Source organism: Vigna unguiculata, chromosome 4 (genome assembly GCF_004118075.2).
Source record: "Vigna unguiculata cultivar IT97K-499-35 chromosome 4, ASM411807v1, whole genome shotgun sequence".
NCBI lineage: Eukaryota > Viridiplantae > Streptophyta > Magnoliopsida > Fabales > Fabaceae > Vigna > Vigna unguiculata.
This window is the reverse complement of record NC_040282.1, coordinates 14408420-14424774: the sequence shown is the minus strand read 5'-3', so window position 1 is coordinate 14424774 and position 16355 is coordinate 14408420. Positions and strand designations below refer to the sequence as shown.

At 33.7% G+C, this 16355-nt stretch overlaps 1 protein-coding gene across 1 annotated transcript; it reads right to left on the bottom strand.

Moving 5' to 3' along the window:
• Positions 1-297: 297 nt before the first annotated feature.
• On the bottom strand, positions 298-7376 carry LOC114180974 (serine/threonine protein phosphatase 2A 57 kDa regulatory subunit B' theta isoform-like). Its single transcript, XM_028067276.1, is given in 4 exon segments — positions 298-1209; positions 5176-6353; positions 6356-6699; positions 7038-7376. Coding segments are annotated over 3 exon segments (1608 nt in total). The 5' UTR covers positions 6402-6699; positions 7038-7376; the 3' UTR covers positions 298-825.
• Positions 7377-16355: the final 8979 nt, after the last annotated feature.

Below are 16355 nucleotides of genomic sequence, written 5' to 3'. Positions count from 1 at the left end.
TATTACGTGATTGTTTCATTAGACTATTTGATGACAAGGTGATTGGATTGCGAACAAGATTATTACATAATCAATGAACACTATTACTTAATAAGAAACTAAAAGTACGAACAGAGAAAAATATAAGGACAAAAGAACCGTAAGGAATTGTGTATATTAATGGCAAAAATATTCAAGAAAAATCACAGACAAAAATAGTAGTCCTTAAAATAAATTGACAGAAGAACAAAAAGCATTTTTTTTCATCCCAATCTGGAATTTCGAAGACAAATAATAGAAAAGAAAAGATTCATTGAATACTTTTATCAGTAATAATACATTCACTAAATAATTTGCTTTCATTATGTCATAAAATAGAGCGTCCACAGCAATTCACATAAGATAAGCTCTAATGGCCCAATTTCCTTAAACAACCAACTCAACTACACAAAAAGAACCATGATTAACACTAAACATTGGCAACAAAAAATGGAGGATGCTTCCATCAAAGTTTTAAGTATGAAAGCAGATTAAACGTTGAACTCAAGCCATTGGAAACATCAAACAGCAAAGGCCAGCTTTAGAAAACAAATTCTCAAATAAACTGTGGCTTGAGGCAACCATTCTTGTCCATGCAATCCAATATATACATTCATTCCATGCTTGTAAGACCAAGTTGGAGCTGTTTTGTACCCCACATTTTTTGGCCTTGAAATTTTATCAATGAGGCCAATGGAACCAACAAAAACCAACACATTATCACCCCTTGTATTCTTGTGCAACATAGTGCAATGCAGCATAAGTTATGCTTTTGGACTCTGCAATGCCAATGCCAAAACACAAGGATCACTCCAACTGAGTTCTACTTGCCTTGCTAGAAGGGGCATGAGAGGCAGTTCTGGGAGAAACCAGAACAGCTTCATTGGTTGTTGTTTTCATGCCTCCCATTTCTTCTAGACGCTTCCATCGGGCCTCGCGCTTGGACTTCATATCCTTCTCTTGCGCTTCATTTTCCCGAACTTTCATCATGCACTCTTCATAGAATTCAGGGTCGGTGTCCGCGAATATCTTGCGCACGTTTATCGTCAAGCTTTGAACAGCCTGGTTCCAGTGGTTTCGAGCATTTTGTTCCAGAGCAGGTAAGACAATGGGAAGTATAATTTTGTGGTTCTGCTTGATTAAAGTCCCGATGTGATCATTATTCCATAAGAACAAAGCCCTCTCTGCTACCTGCAAATAAAGAAGCAATCAAAACATATAAAAGGGCATGAGAGTAAAGTGATGGTTATGGTTAAAACGTCCACTCTTCAGAATTATGCTTCACAATGTTAGTTATACATGTCATTATTAGTTAATCCCACCAAGAATGATGAGTCAACTCGAAATAAAATGGCGACATTTTTGCCTAATTTTTGGGAAAGGCATTCACAGCAGTGTTTAATAGTAAGATCATTTCTGTGTTTGTTTCATGGATTCTTAAATTACTCTTAGGAGAGTAAAGTAGGGAATATGACGTTCTCATGTTTGGAACAAGCCTTAAAATTCCTAGTGAGTTGATTTTGATTCCCTGGAAAATAACATTCCTGTTTTGCTTGATTGGTATTTCTTCCCAAAGTGGGGGTTGGGTAGGTTACTTGTCCAAAGGAATATTGCAAGCATTTTTATAACCTAACTATCAACTTCTATTCTTACTCTTCTTCTCCTATCATTTAAATTTTGAAAGAGTTTAATTTTTATGCACTGTTAATGGAAAAAGTGTTACTTTGTCAACCAATCAGAAATCATTGTTGATATGACTTTCAATATAATTATTGTAAAAGTTAACAAACTTTATAATTGAATGACAGTGCAAAAACTTTCTACATGTCATTGCATACACTATTTTACTTTTTGATAAATCCATCAAATTCTGAACAAATATGTTTTTTAATTTATCTACAAATAACATTACTAGTCATAGTATTCTTGAGAACATCATTCTTCACAATGCAATCCATCTTGAACCAAATGTCTCCTATTATTACTTTTTTTATCAGTATTAAAAAGAAAAGAATAATACAAGCTTGCTAATGGATCCTTGGCCAAATAAAGAATCCAAAATCTAAGCTATGATGGAAGAGGACAGGAAAATTTGTGTATGTCTGTAGAAAAGAGAATATTGGGCGCAATCTTTATGGCTTGCAGAATTAATACATGAAATCTTCACTTTAGCCCCACCATTTTGATGATCTATAAGAATGGTGTAACATTTATCACTATTTGAACTTCATAGAATTTTCTATACGAAAGTAAGAATATAGCATGCATTTCTTATTTCCAAATGATGTTTCCAACTCTCAAAACTCATACTTGAATGCATAACATGTTTAACGGAAAAAAAAAGAAAGTATAGCTTTACTCTTGATAGTTACTAATGGTTAAACAACTACCCAAACTAAAAGTTGAACATGAAGCCATTAGAATTTGTTCCAACACTCTAGGTTCCCAGTAATCTACTTTTACAAGATAAATTTAAACATACATTTTCAAGTGTGTATAGCCTTTTTTCAATCCAAAGAAAAATAAATAAATCTAGGGTATAGTGCTTAGAAACCAAGATGTTAAACTTGACCATCCAGCAAAAAATACAGACAAGCTGTGAGACATTATTTAAAACAAACTGTAATTACTAAAATAAGAAAAAACTCAGGGATCCACTTGCCCCTAAAATTAGGGAAGTCAACATTAAAAACGCAAACTTCACTGCTTTTGTCTCAACTATTGTTTAAAATCTTTGAAAACACTTTAAGATTACTAGACATAATTTAGCATAATTTTCAGTCATACACACTTGGTGCATACTGTATATTGCTTTACAGATGGAATAAGTAGCATTTTCTTCCCTTGCAATTCAGGAATCTCAAGCGACTGATCTTGCATGCTAGTTATATAATGAGAAGGTAAGAACAGATGCAAGAGGTTCATGGTTTGAAAGTGAAAGCAGAGGAAATGAAACTTTATTACAGTGTGACAGCTGAATGTAACGACAACAATAATAGGAAAGGGTTCCTCCAATATGTTAGAATGCGAGCTAGAACCTAACTCAACCCTAAAAAGCTAATAGTAAATTGATGTGTGCACCCTACTTATATATTTTACGTTTTCCATTTCACTAGTCTATTTGGGATTAAACCATAACCCTTGAGGTTGCATTTAAGGCAACCCAACTCTCAAAGAGGTCACAACTTGGCGAGTTAAGGGTAACCACAACTAAGGTGACTTTCCAATAGGTGCAGTCCAATAAATCTATTGAAGAGTGAAAAATTGAGGCTGCAATTAGAGTTTCTATTGTACATTTTGTCACCATAAAACTACAATTATACAGGACAGCAGTTGTGAGTTCATCAACTGAGTGAGGTTTTCATATTAATCAAACTCCTAATAGATTCGTAGTATGCTTTAACCAAACTTCTCATACTTTTTGCATGGCTATTACACCTTCTATGAATTTACTTATCGACTAGAAGCCCATAAACAAAACACAATCAATGATAAACACCGAGTAAAACAATCCTGGCTATCATATATATAATAATATATAAAGGTGATAGCAACCTGCAGTTCGCACATTTGTAAGCCCATTTTACCCATTAACTATTGGTGATGCACTGCAACAGCACAATTTCTCAGGGGAAATTGGCTATATTGGAAGCCTAAATCCCACATCTAGTATGGGGTGTTTGGTGAAGTACATAAGTGATTTGATTCTCCCCTTGAAAGCTACCACACTCAGAGATTTAGGAATTATAAGGTGATTGAACTACAATGGATGTTCAGCAGAGTACATAAGTGGCTTGGTTTGCACCCCTTACTAGCTAGCTTTTAAGGGAGGCTTTCCAGGAGCTTGAGTACTTTCAATTGATAGCAGGGTCTGTTGCTAGTGTCTCCAAACAGGACATACCTACAGAAGGGCTGATCAAAAAGGCTGAGTGAAACACTGTAAAGTACAACAGTTGGAATGACGGCTCAGACACAGCAGTATGATAGGGACTTTGTACATTACAGGTCCAACAGTGAGTAGTATGGATACTTAGTAGAATACCTAAGTGGTTTGGTTCTCTCTCTTTGATAGCTAGCTTTTAGGGGAGGGTTCCCAAAGTGCAGGGTGTTCACCACTTCCCAATTTTCTTATTCTTTTTGAAGAAGTGGTATGCTGAAGATTAATTGTTCTCATTCTTCTCATTTTACGAGATTAAAAATGTAGAAAACAGGCAAAACAATGCTTGTGCCTCCACTGGTCTGTTATGAATGCATTCAAAGTTGACTGCACAACATAAAGAAAATATGTGCAACATCATTTCAGCAGCCCGTACCAATACATTTTCACTGAGTTGAGTTCCCGTTGCAGTCTACAGGGATCCCCAACAACAACCGTCCCACAAAAAATTAACACAATTACACTCAATTCAGTAACAGATTACCGAAATAACTTAACAATGGCATCCTCAAAGAAGATAAATTGTCACAGAAAAACAAACCACAAATCTTTCACCAAAACACTGTTCAAGCATTCTGAATATATATCAGAAAAACAAAAACAAACTTGTCTTGGTGAAAGCCATAAAACATTGGAGACAGCAAAAGAAAGTCACACTAACCAATATTCTCCATCAACTTTCTTAAGTAAAGTTCACAGAAATGAAAATCAAAAGTCATATTATGAGTTAAAAGTGAGCACACATTTTAAAAAACCTGTATGTAACTGCTCCTTGTATTATTGGTAGTAATCCAACATTAAATTTTTTCAAATGGCATTACAATTTGTATTGTGAGGCCCATGTTTCATGGCTAACATACAAAACAAAATTAAGTGCATATTTGACGTATGTTTGTCAACTTATTCATGTCTTTTGAGACCCATGTTTGGCTTATATTTTAAAAGAAGTAATTATTAATTTTGTCAACTTTCTGAGAGAGATTCAAAAAAAGAAAAGAACAACCTACTCCAGAAATAATCCCAACCAAAACTGAACTAGGATGTTATTTGAATATGAAAAGTGGTTTTCTTCACCAAATTTCTCCCACCCTACGTCACAAATCAGGCAACAACCAACAAGCAAATTTAGGCTCCATTTCATTAATTTTGAGGGTTGAAAAACCATCATAAAAAACAACAGAGAAAGTTGAAACACACTGAAAGTACTATAATTAACTAACCTGGAAATGTGAACTGCTTAAGCAATGACTTATTTGCCGGAACAATGGTACCATGCATCGTTGAAACTCTGCAGGTTGAGTTGCTTCTAAGACCTCCTCTAGCTCCCCTATGAACATAACTTCCTTAGAACTGTTAGTAATCGGCCAGTATTTTAATAATCCCCGTATAACAGTATCAGCAAGCTTGCAATCTTTTTCCACAAACTGTGTAATGCAGTAAGATAATTGCTGGTGGTACATTGGTATGCATTTTGGTTTATGAAGAGGAATAAGTGCACGCACAAGAAACAGCTTGTGCTCTTCTTTCAGCGGCAAAGCAAATCCGTTGATTATACTTCCCAAGATTTCTAAGAGTTCTGCAATCCCATTGTGTTTCTCAGTTTCAAAAATGAAGCGGTAGAATATATTGTTGATTGCTTTTCTGATGAATGGTCGGTGCACCATAAATTTCCCATAAATACGATGAAGAACTGTCTTCAAGTATTCCCGTTCCCTGGAATCCTCTGAATCAAAAAGGTCTAACAGTCTCAGGACAAATGAATGATCAATATACCTTTTTGCCAACTTTGCATCAGTCTCAGGTGATGTGACAAACCTTAGAAGCAGTTCATACACAATTTGCAAGAAAGGCCATGCAGGGTCCATGGAAGGTTCTTCTTCATCTACATCAAATGCTTCAAGAGCTTTGTTCTCACGAGGAGGAGAAATAAATGTACGGAACAAATTTATGGACACCATTTTTACAATTTCTTGCATCATAACATCTGTAAACTTCCCATTAGCAGATGACACATAATCCACAAGTTCTACCAATGTTTGTCGCTTAATTTCCTTTTCTTTGAGGTTCTTCGTCGGGTCAGTCATGTCAAATAAAATACAGCACATTTGCAGCTTTCTTATAAACAAATTCTGCTTCTCTGAATTTGGAACATCACGAAAACTTGGCAAGGCTTCATAGGCAGAAACTGGAAAACTCCCATTCAGATTCAGTTTTGAGTTCAAAGCTTGGGCAATCTTGTCACCATGATTTACTCCAGGAACCAAATTAGATTCAACAACGCCTGAAAGAGTTGAAGCAGTTGAATTTCCATAACGGTGGCCGGCTACATCGGTGCTCCTTGCACTGGTCGAAGGAGTCGAAGAGGGTGTTGATAACACCCCTCCTTCTCGACTTTCCCCGACTTGGAGGGCTTCCGAGGGAGCCTATTTAATATCTGCTTGATCATAACTTAAAATTGGCTCAACAAAAGATTTTTGTTAGAACGCACTCCTTATTGAAACTCTTCAAAACATACAAAGCAGCAACCTCAATCAGCAAGCTAGCCAAGCAAGTGCTAACTGAACCTCAGACAGAGACAACATCCAATGAAACAATGACCTCTCTTCAGCATCAACTCTCTTAGCCATCATAAGATAGTATCATCTTTGCTAAATTTATCAACAAAAAACACTAATTGATAGCAGCCAGAGGATTCAGCAAAAAATTCTTTATCAACATCCATGGTGCTTCTTATTATGACAAATCTGGAACACAAATAAACTCCAAACTCAAAATTACCCCAAATCCCAAATATATTATAAAATAGCAGGAACCCAACAAAATAACCCCCTCCGTTTCCTACCAAAATAAATAAATGGAACAACCCTCACAGTTATACCAACCCTCACTGTCATACCAACACACAAACAAATAATTCAATTTTGAAACCAAAGATAAACAAATAAAAATTGCAAATTCCCCTGTCCATAGATACCAACCAACTAATTTAAAAATTTGTGTAACATAACATAACATAACACCATAAGGACCAAGAGAAAAACTTTGACTTGTTCATTCAACTACAGTAAGAAAAAAGGTATACCTTAAAAATATAGCTGGATCAGAGAGAAACAGGATCTGGTCCGATCCACGAAAAAACCCCAGATGAAATTTCCGCTGAAAGGCGTTGAGGGACAATGAAACGCGATGTGCAACAACCTTAACAATCGAAATTCCGGGAAAAAATAAATGGGTTCAGAAGAAGAGAGGAAAAAGTAAAGGTTTTTTTGGGCGCAATTATGTAGTAAAAGAATTTTGAAGAATTAAGGATGCTGGTCTTTGCCAAAAGAAAAGATTGAAGTGCATCTTTGAAGGGGCAAAGAGAGAGAGAGAGAGAGAAAGAGAGAGAAAGAATAAAGTGAGAAGAAGCAAAAGCAATCACTGGCTGAAGTAGTTGTTATTATGATCTTGCTAGAAAAAATAAAACAAATAAATAAATAAAAGTGTTCTTCTTTAATTTTTATTTTGCTTATATTTCCTTTTTTTTTCATCTTCTTAATCACTTTTCACTTTTTTTAATTTATAATCATAACAAATTATTTGCACTATATAAATCATAATATAACCATTTTGAGGAAGCAAGTTGTAAGTCGAATTTGCTTTTTCCAGAAAAAAGAAAAGGTTCAGAGTGTCTAGAATTTAATCATTTGTTATGTAACCTAACGACAATTTATAATATACTAAGGTTCAGTTTATTTTAGCTATCAATATATTATTAAATCTAGAGTAATCTTTTTAACATTTTTCTTATTTAAAATTGTATAAAAGAATAAAACAATAATAAAGCTCCCCAAAAAAGAAAGGATCCTGTACAGATTTCATATCTTTATTATATTATTAGTTATATTTTAAAATAAAAAAATGGAATTTAACTATTTATATTAATTAAGAGAGTCCTCGATTTGATATACATATTTTATATTTATATTTTATTAAAAATAGAAAAATAAAAATAAAAATAAATTATGTAAATATTAATAGTGTCATGCACTTTGAAAGCAAAATATAAAAGCAAAGACTCTGGTGTTTCAATAATAAGTTTAATAAAAAAAATCCTTAACTTCTTTAACTCTCTAGTAATAACTTTTCAGTACATGTGGTCATTGTCAAAACATGTGAACATCAATTTAATATAATTATTTTAAAATAAAATAGAGGGATTGGAACGGAGATAAAAGAATTTGAGAAATTACTAAATAAGTTTGTCAAATATTAGGATCAGCAAATTTATTAAACCTTCAATAATATAATAATATAGTATATAGAATCAAGAATAAAATAAGTAAAATATTTGTTTTGACTCTTTAAATAAAAAATATTTCAATTCTTTTATTATTAATATTTTACTATTAAATTAATTATAAAATTATGTTTAAAAAAATATTTCAATATTTTTAATATATTTCCATAAATTAATTATAAAATTATATTTAAGAAAAAAAATGCATCAAAATATTATTTTATTATTAATATAATTTTATTAAATTAATTATAAATTTATGTTTGAGAATAAAATTTAATTAAATTATTATTAATGTCTGTTAACTTTTATTAGGATTAAAAATTATAATTAATGAGTTAAAGTCTTTGTTTAGTAAATTATAATTTTATTTACGAATAAGATAATGGTTGGATATTTTTATTCTCTTATAATTAATATGGATTCTATTTTCTTATTTTATCTTTTTATTTCTATGTGACTTCTCTTGCATCTCCTTACTTTTTTCTCTTTTAATAGTTTTTCTTTTAGGGTTTTGACATATTACATTCCTTGAATTTCATATTGCCTGTGTGTACCAATTTTTTCATCCTCATTTCTCATTTCTGGTTAGTTTGTTTTTTCTTTCTATTTGTGTTGTTATTTTTATTCAGTTTTGGATTTGTATTGAAATTATAAATGTGTTTCATTTGCCCTGTTTTGTTTTTTGATACTTTTCGATTTACAAGTTTTAGGAGTTTTGTTGCATGTATCTTGATGAAGAATTAAAATTTTTCTACAAAACTATTAATTATATTAGGGTTTAGTCTGTTGGAAGACAATAGATTAATTGGAATATAATTCAAAGTTGGATTTTCTATAGAAAGATAATTGAAGTTTAAGGGAAAAAAAGACTTACTATCGAGTTGAGAAGAACCTAAGTTTCGTGAAAAATGTATTAGACGTAGAAAGAAATATTTGATGAAAACATTAAGAATGAAATTGTAAAATCTCTTCAAGAATAATTTATAACCAATTACCTTTTGTATATTGTAGATAAAATAATTATCACACTTCAAAGTAGATTTTAACAATTTAAAACATATGAAGATATTTATGTTTTTTATTTAGTGGTAAAAAATTAAAGTCACTAGATTGTACATTTTTTAAAGAAAAATGCTTAAACCTTGAGAAATCTTTAAAACATGATAATTTGTTGGATATTAAAGGATTTGATTTATTTTCGGAATTAAATATCTTAAGAGAAATTATAGGTTTGGAAAATGATAAACCAATTGACATTCTTCATTATATAAAAAGAATATATTCTTTTCCAAATACATATATAGTTTATGAAATAATGTTAACAATTTCAGTGTTAGTTCTTCAGATGAAAGGAGATTCTCATAGCTAAAAATAATAAAACTTATTTAAGATGAACCATGTCTCAAGAAATATTAAATGGATTAGCCTTATTACCTATTGAAAAAAAATGTTAAATGAAATTAATTATGACAATTTAATAAATAATTTTGCATAAAAAAACTCGAAAAATAAATTTTAAATGGAATGCCTTATTTTTTAAGTTTGCTTTATACCTCTCAAACTCTTGAGCCGACCCTGATAGTATACCAACAAATTATTTGCAACTATTTTTCATATTATTATTATTATTATTATTATTATTATTAATTTTATTTTTCTTAAGCAATCCAAAGACATGGAATAAAGTTTTGTTTGTCTGCTAAGTTTTGTTGATAGTTCTTTGTGAAGATATACATATTTGGGTTTAAGTTGTAGAAGGTTTAATAAAATGGGAGCCGAATATTTTATTAATAAAAGGCTAAACTATAAATAAGATTTTATTATATTGAGTTCATATAGAAAACTTGTTTATTTTTCTAGAAAAAAAAAATCTCTCAATCTTCTTTCATATCTCTCTATTCTTATATGGAATTGAATTGTCCTACAAGGTATGATATTATTCTTCTGCTACTTGTCGGGATATCAATGTCTTCAAGATTAGGATGTTCTCATCAAGTTTATAATGCCCCACGGGGGAGCAAGTACTTGCAATTACTATGACGCTCAACTCAGTGATAAAGAAGTATGTGAATACATTTAGTAATAGCCTTGATATGTCTTTTACTAGAGACTGAACTACCTTTTTGTAATGACCTTTCATTAATTACCTTTAGAAGCGTTTATATTTCTTTATAAAAGTCAATAAATAGTCTCGTAAAAACTGCAACGTTAAGCGGGTTAATTGCCAATTAATACATTGTCTACTAAATCCTTCCTCCAACCAATCTCGCTAAGATACACCCAACCTTGCAAGTAACGTCCCAAATGGCTGAGCACTACTCGACCTTATAATCCCCCAGCCTTAAATGAGTAGTCCAACTTTACAATGCATGTTAACGACATGGTCAAACACTAATCTGTCCTATAAAAATTCCAGGCTTCTAGTAAGTAACATGGTCAAGCACTACTCGGCCTTATAAGCCTTCTAGGCTTCTAATAAGCAACATGGTCGAGCACTACTCGGCCTTATACTATACACTAGCCCTTTAGGCTCGCAGTACACGAAGTGTTGCAAGAGTCTATATCAAGCCTTACACAATATATGAAGGTTGTCCTGATCGAGATGTCTTAGGACCATTTTGGCCTATATGTATTAGGATCATCTTAGATTAGATGTATCAGGGGTCTTACAAAGTCTAGCAAGAGTCTCATGCCCTGGTGGCCTAGCCGAGATGTACCCATTTTTCCTGAACGAGATATACTAATTTTTACAAGTCGAGATATACCAGTTTTTTCAAGCCAAAATATACTTCGTCATGTACAAGGGCTCACAATAAACGAAATTTAACAAGAGTTGGTACATATATAATTTGTATAACTTGATCTAATTTTGGTATCTCCCTTTGTGGTGTCTACAACAAAGTGTATATACTCTTTATTTGTGATCTCCAAATAACACAAGTCGAGGTGTATAGGGACCATTTTGGCTAAAATGTATCTAACATTACATAAAGAAGAAACAAGACTAGATTCACCAAGTTATTATGGTCAAGATGTACTAGGCCAAAAACTTTGTGCCAAGTTAATTTCGAAATAAAATCGTAAGTATAAGGATATACTATCTCGATATGACAAATTGAAACAAAGCCATGAGTATAGGGATAAAACGTTCCCCTTCTTGCAACTCATTATGGGAACAAGTTTAATGTGGTGATTATCCCACCAACTTGAGTGAAAATCTAAATTATGGTAGGGATCATCTCAATGGATGAAGCCTCCTTACCTAAGAATTAAAATGAAGTAATGGGAGGGGTTATCTCGACAAATGAAGCTTTTTGACCCAAACTTGAATTAAGATGAAGTAATGGGAAGGATAATCTCGACAAATGAAGTTTCCAGACCCATACTTGAATACAAATGAAGTAATGGGGGATCATTTTGGCAAATGAAGCTTTCTAACCCAAAACTGAATTAAGATGAAGTAATATGAGGGATCATCTCAGACTTTATGGGAGGGATCATCTCGGACATAAGTTCAATAAATATAAATACAATGATTTTCAAAAATATGGATAAATTTGACATTTATTTATATGATGTATAATTAATGATAATGCTTAGTAGTACTTGCATTAGGAGGTGTAGGTTACTTTCTTGAAGCTAAGATGAGGTCAACACTATAATGGCTGAAATGTGGGTGTTTTAGCTCTTTAAAACTGCGGTGCAACTAGGATGATCTTTCCTTGTCAGAAGGCCTCTTTTCGAGAGATAAAATCTCTATCCTGATGGAATTACGAAAGTCCCTTAACTCCTTCATCTACATGAACTTGGTTGCCTTTGTTCTTAACTCACAAAGAGTTTCTACGGGTTTTTCGCATGCCAATGTTCTTACAAGACCAAAATCATCATATGAAGACCCTTCAAACTTATTCTAGCAAAGACTTCTTACTCTTCAAACTGAAATGTTTTAAGACTTGGATGTAGCCTCAGACCGAGAGGGGATGTGACTCCAACTTCACGCCTTCAAGCTAAAATGTCCTAGATCCACGTCTCTTCAGGAACGAGAAGGGATGTGCCTAGTTGGGCATTAACCCTTGTACAATAGCCCCATAGACTCTTTGCTGAATGAAATGTAAACAAGAGTCTTGACATTTAACTAGGTGAGGTCGAGATGTATTGGAATGCAACATTCCTTGTTATGTTGTTATCCCCTTGGGTTGAGATATATTGGGAAGTAATGGTTGTAACGAGGTTATAATATCCTTGGGCCGAGATGTGTTAGAAAACAATGGTGGGATCTAAATTGTAATCTCCATGGTTTGAGATGTGTTAGAAAATAGTGGTTGGATCTAAATTATAATCTCCTTGGTCGGGATAAGTATTGGAAATTATGGCCTTAATTAAGTTAAAAGCTTTGTAGGTCATGATGTGTTGGAAAGCAACAACATTAGTTAGGTTAAAATCCCCATGCCTTGAGGCGTACTGGGAAGCGATAGTCTTAATTTGGTTGAGATTCCATGGGTTAAGGTGCATTGGAAATCAACACTCTTGATTGGGTAGAGATTCTCCTAGGTAGAGATGTATTGGGAAGTTGCGACCTTGATCAAGTGGAGATTCAGTTGACACTCCCTTAGGCCAAGATGTATTCACCACACTATGCTGAGATGTGTCTATGCGTGTGTGTGTGTGTCTTTGGAATTCCATTGAGATGTGTGACTTACGTAAGCATCATTTGATGGAGCGTGGAAAACAAAGAGTTGCTACATTCTATTCATTTTATTAAGGTTCAACCAAGACCGAGATATATGTAACTCAAGGCCGAGATGGAAGAATGAGAACTTTTAGACTAAAAAGCCAAGAATGAGAACTCAAAGCCAAGGTAAAAAGAATGAAAATTCCAGGCCGAGATGGAAAGGATGAGAAATTTGATGCCTAGATGGCAAAGATGAGAACTTCAACGCCAAGATGACAAGGATGAGAAATCATGGCCAAGATGGCAAGGATGAGAAGTCAAGACCGAGATGGCAAGGATGGGAACTCCAATGTTGAGATGCCAAAGATTAGAACTTCAAGGCCAAAATGGCAAGGATGAGTATGCATGGCCAAGATGGTGAGGGTGAAAACTCAACATTGAGATCTAAAGCATGTGAAATCCAATACTGAGATGGCAAGGATGAGAACTTAGGGTCGAGATGGCGAAAATGAGAACTTGAAGGCCAAGATGGCAAGGATGTGAACTCATGGCCAAGATGGCAAGGATGAGAACTTAGGGTCAAGATGGCAAGGATGAGAACTCCAATGTCGAGATGGCAAGGATGAGAACTCCAATGCCGATATGGCAAGGATGAGAACTCCAATGTCGATATGGCAAGGATGAGAACTCAGGGTTGAGATGGCAAGGATGATAACTCATGGACAAAATGGCAAGGATAAGAACTCAAGGCCGAGATGGCAAGGATGAGATCTCTAGTGCCGAGATGGCAAGAATAAGAACTCAGGGTCGAGATGGCAAAGATGAGAAATTTAAGGCTGAGATGGCAACAAAATCCTTTTGCACTGCCATTAGCATGGCCATCTCAATAGAGGGATTTCTAACTTCTCTTGTATCTTACTTCTCACAGACACCATATAGCTTATTCTTCACAGAATATATCTCGGCTCCACGGTAGGCGCCAATGTTCCTATATGGAATCAAATTGTCCTACAAGGTATGATATTATTCTTCTCCTACTTGTTGGGATATGTTATGTCATCAAGATTGGAATGTCCTCGCCAAGTTTATAATGCACCATGGGGGAGCAATGCACCATGGGGGAGCAAATACCTGCAATTACTCTGATGCTTAAGCTAGTGATAGAGAAGTATATGATACTTTTAGTAATAGCAAAGAGATCAAGATGTATTTTACTTAAGACTGAGCTATGTTTTTGTAATTACCTTTAGAATAGTTTATATTCCTTTATAAATGTCAATAAATAGTCTCTTGTAACAACCGCAATGTTAAGCGGGTTAATTACCAATTAATGCATTGTCTACCAAATCCTTCCTCCAACCAATCTCGTTGAGATACATCCAACCTTGCAAGTAATGTCCCAAATGGTCGAGCTCTACTCGACCCTATAAGCCTTTCAGGCCTCAAATGAGCAGTTCAACTTTACAAAGCATGCTAAGGACATGGTCGAACACTACTCGGTCCTATAAACATTCTAGACCTCTAGTAAGCAACATGGCCAAGCACTACTCAGCCTTATAAGCCTTCCAGGCTTCCAATAAGCAACATGGTTGAGCATTATTCATCGTTATACTATACATTCTCTAAGCTTTTTTACTTATCTTCCATTTGTTTTTCAATCAGAGACTACCTCTAAGCTCACAGGGAAGAACCCTACATGTTTATCCGATCAAAATAGCAATTAAAGAAAGTTCTTCCTTACCCTTTTCTTAAGTTCAAATTGGTTCGTTTTGTGCATGCGAACATAACAAGTCGCACATACCTCAATCTTCCTTAATTTGGTTCTCTACATGTTTATAATCCTTATGCTAGGTTTAGATCATTGATCTGACGTTCTTTTGTGTAGATGGAGATGTTGATATGAGTGGGTTCAAATAAAGGTAAAGGGAGCTAACATTTTTGTTTCAAAATGTCTTATGCTGTGATTTGAATTATATGGTTTTGTAAAGTTGCATTGTTCAACTAATTTGGACTAAAAAATTATTTCAGTTGGAGCTAATAAATATATGGATGATAAAATGTGTATGCATTTGATTGAGTAATTTTATAAATTTTGTGTATTGCGATTTCTCTATATTGTGATGCTCAAAGGGTTTTTTCTAAATGAGATTATTTGAACTATAAATTGGTGTTTTAGTATAAAGAGTGTGGAAGCATTAAAAAAATCAATTTGAGCATCTTAATGTAGAAAAAATCAAGTTGTGTGAATTTTTTATGCAACGTTGGGCGTTGAGCTTCAAATCCCAAGTTAGAGAGTTATAGTGGAGTTAACATCGAGTGCCACTCCAACGTTGTCAGACACTCTCTAGATAGTGAGCTCCAGTGGTTTATTGGATGGACGCCATCTTGACAGATATCATCAAGGGCATTGGGCAACTGGGAACCACTGTTAGGCATTGCTTGGAATTTTTGAGTCAGTAGCCACTATAGATTTTGGTGTTAGGCGTTGCGATGCCACTACTAAGCGCTTCCTTGTTTGGTTATGTATATTAGTTATATTGCTTTGATATGGTGTGTTATTTAAAGATGGAAAAAATCCTAAGTTATAAATGAAAGAGTTATGAATTATTTTGTATGATGAAATTGCTTGATGTAGTGAAGTGCTTTTTATAGGTTTAAAAGATCTTTCTAAGCCAAAAATGAGGGGTTGAATTGGCTAAGTATTAAAAAATATGTGCAATTAAAACTTATGAAAACCTTTTTAAAATGAATTCAATTGACAAGTAAACCAGAGATGTATTGCTATAGAATCACATTTTCAGTCGATTAAAAACAAAATCCGTAGATTAATTTGTTCATGCAATATGATTGAACAGATTAAAAGATAAAATCAATCAACTAATATTTTGGGAAATTATGCATAAACTCAAAAACCACCAAACTCACTTAAATTACATTCTTTATCAAACAAGATATATTCCAATCAATATATCCAACTTATTTGTATTACCAGATAACGTAAAAACACATGCATACCTTACAAAGATTGATTTAGTGAGTTTTCTTGGGATTTAAATGATGAACAAGATAAGGGAGACAGAGGATCACACACTAATTTTTATACTGGTTCACTCAATACCTGAGCTACATCTAATTGATTAGGATTACCTAAGTCTGATCATGCACTATATCAAAAGTTTTACAAAATCCCTTAAAGATTACACTTTTGAACAAAACAAAATACCAAGATTATTGAATCTCACAAGACTCTTATCCCCTACATTGTAAAAATCCCAATTAAAGACCTGAAATCACACCAGGAACCATACAGAAGCACTAGAACAACCAAACCTGATGGAGGCTCTCCCTAGCCAACCAAACACATGTTCTTTTAGCTTCAAGCAAGAAAAACTTTGCTCCAAGATCTCAAGATCTTCAATCAACAACTGCACACTATGTAATCTAGA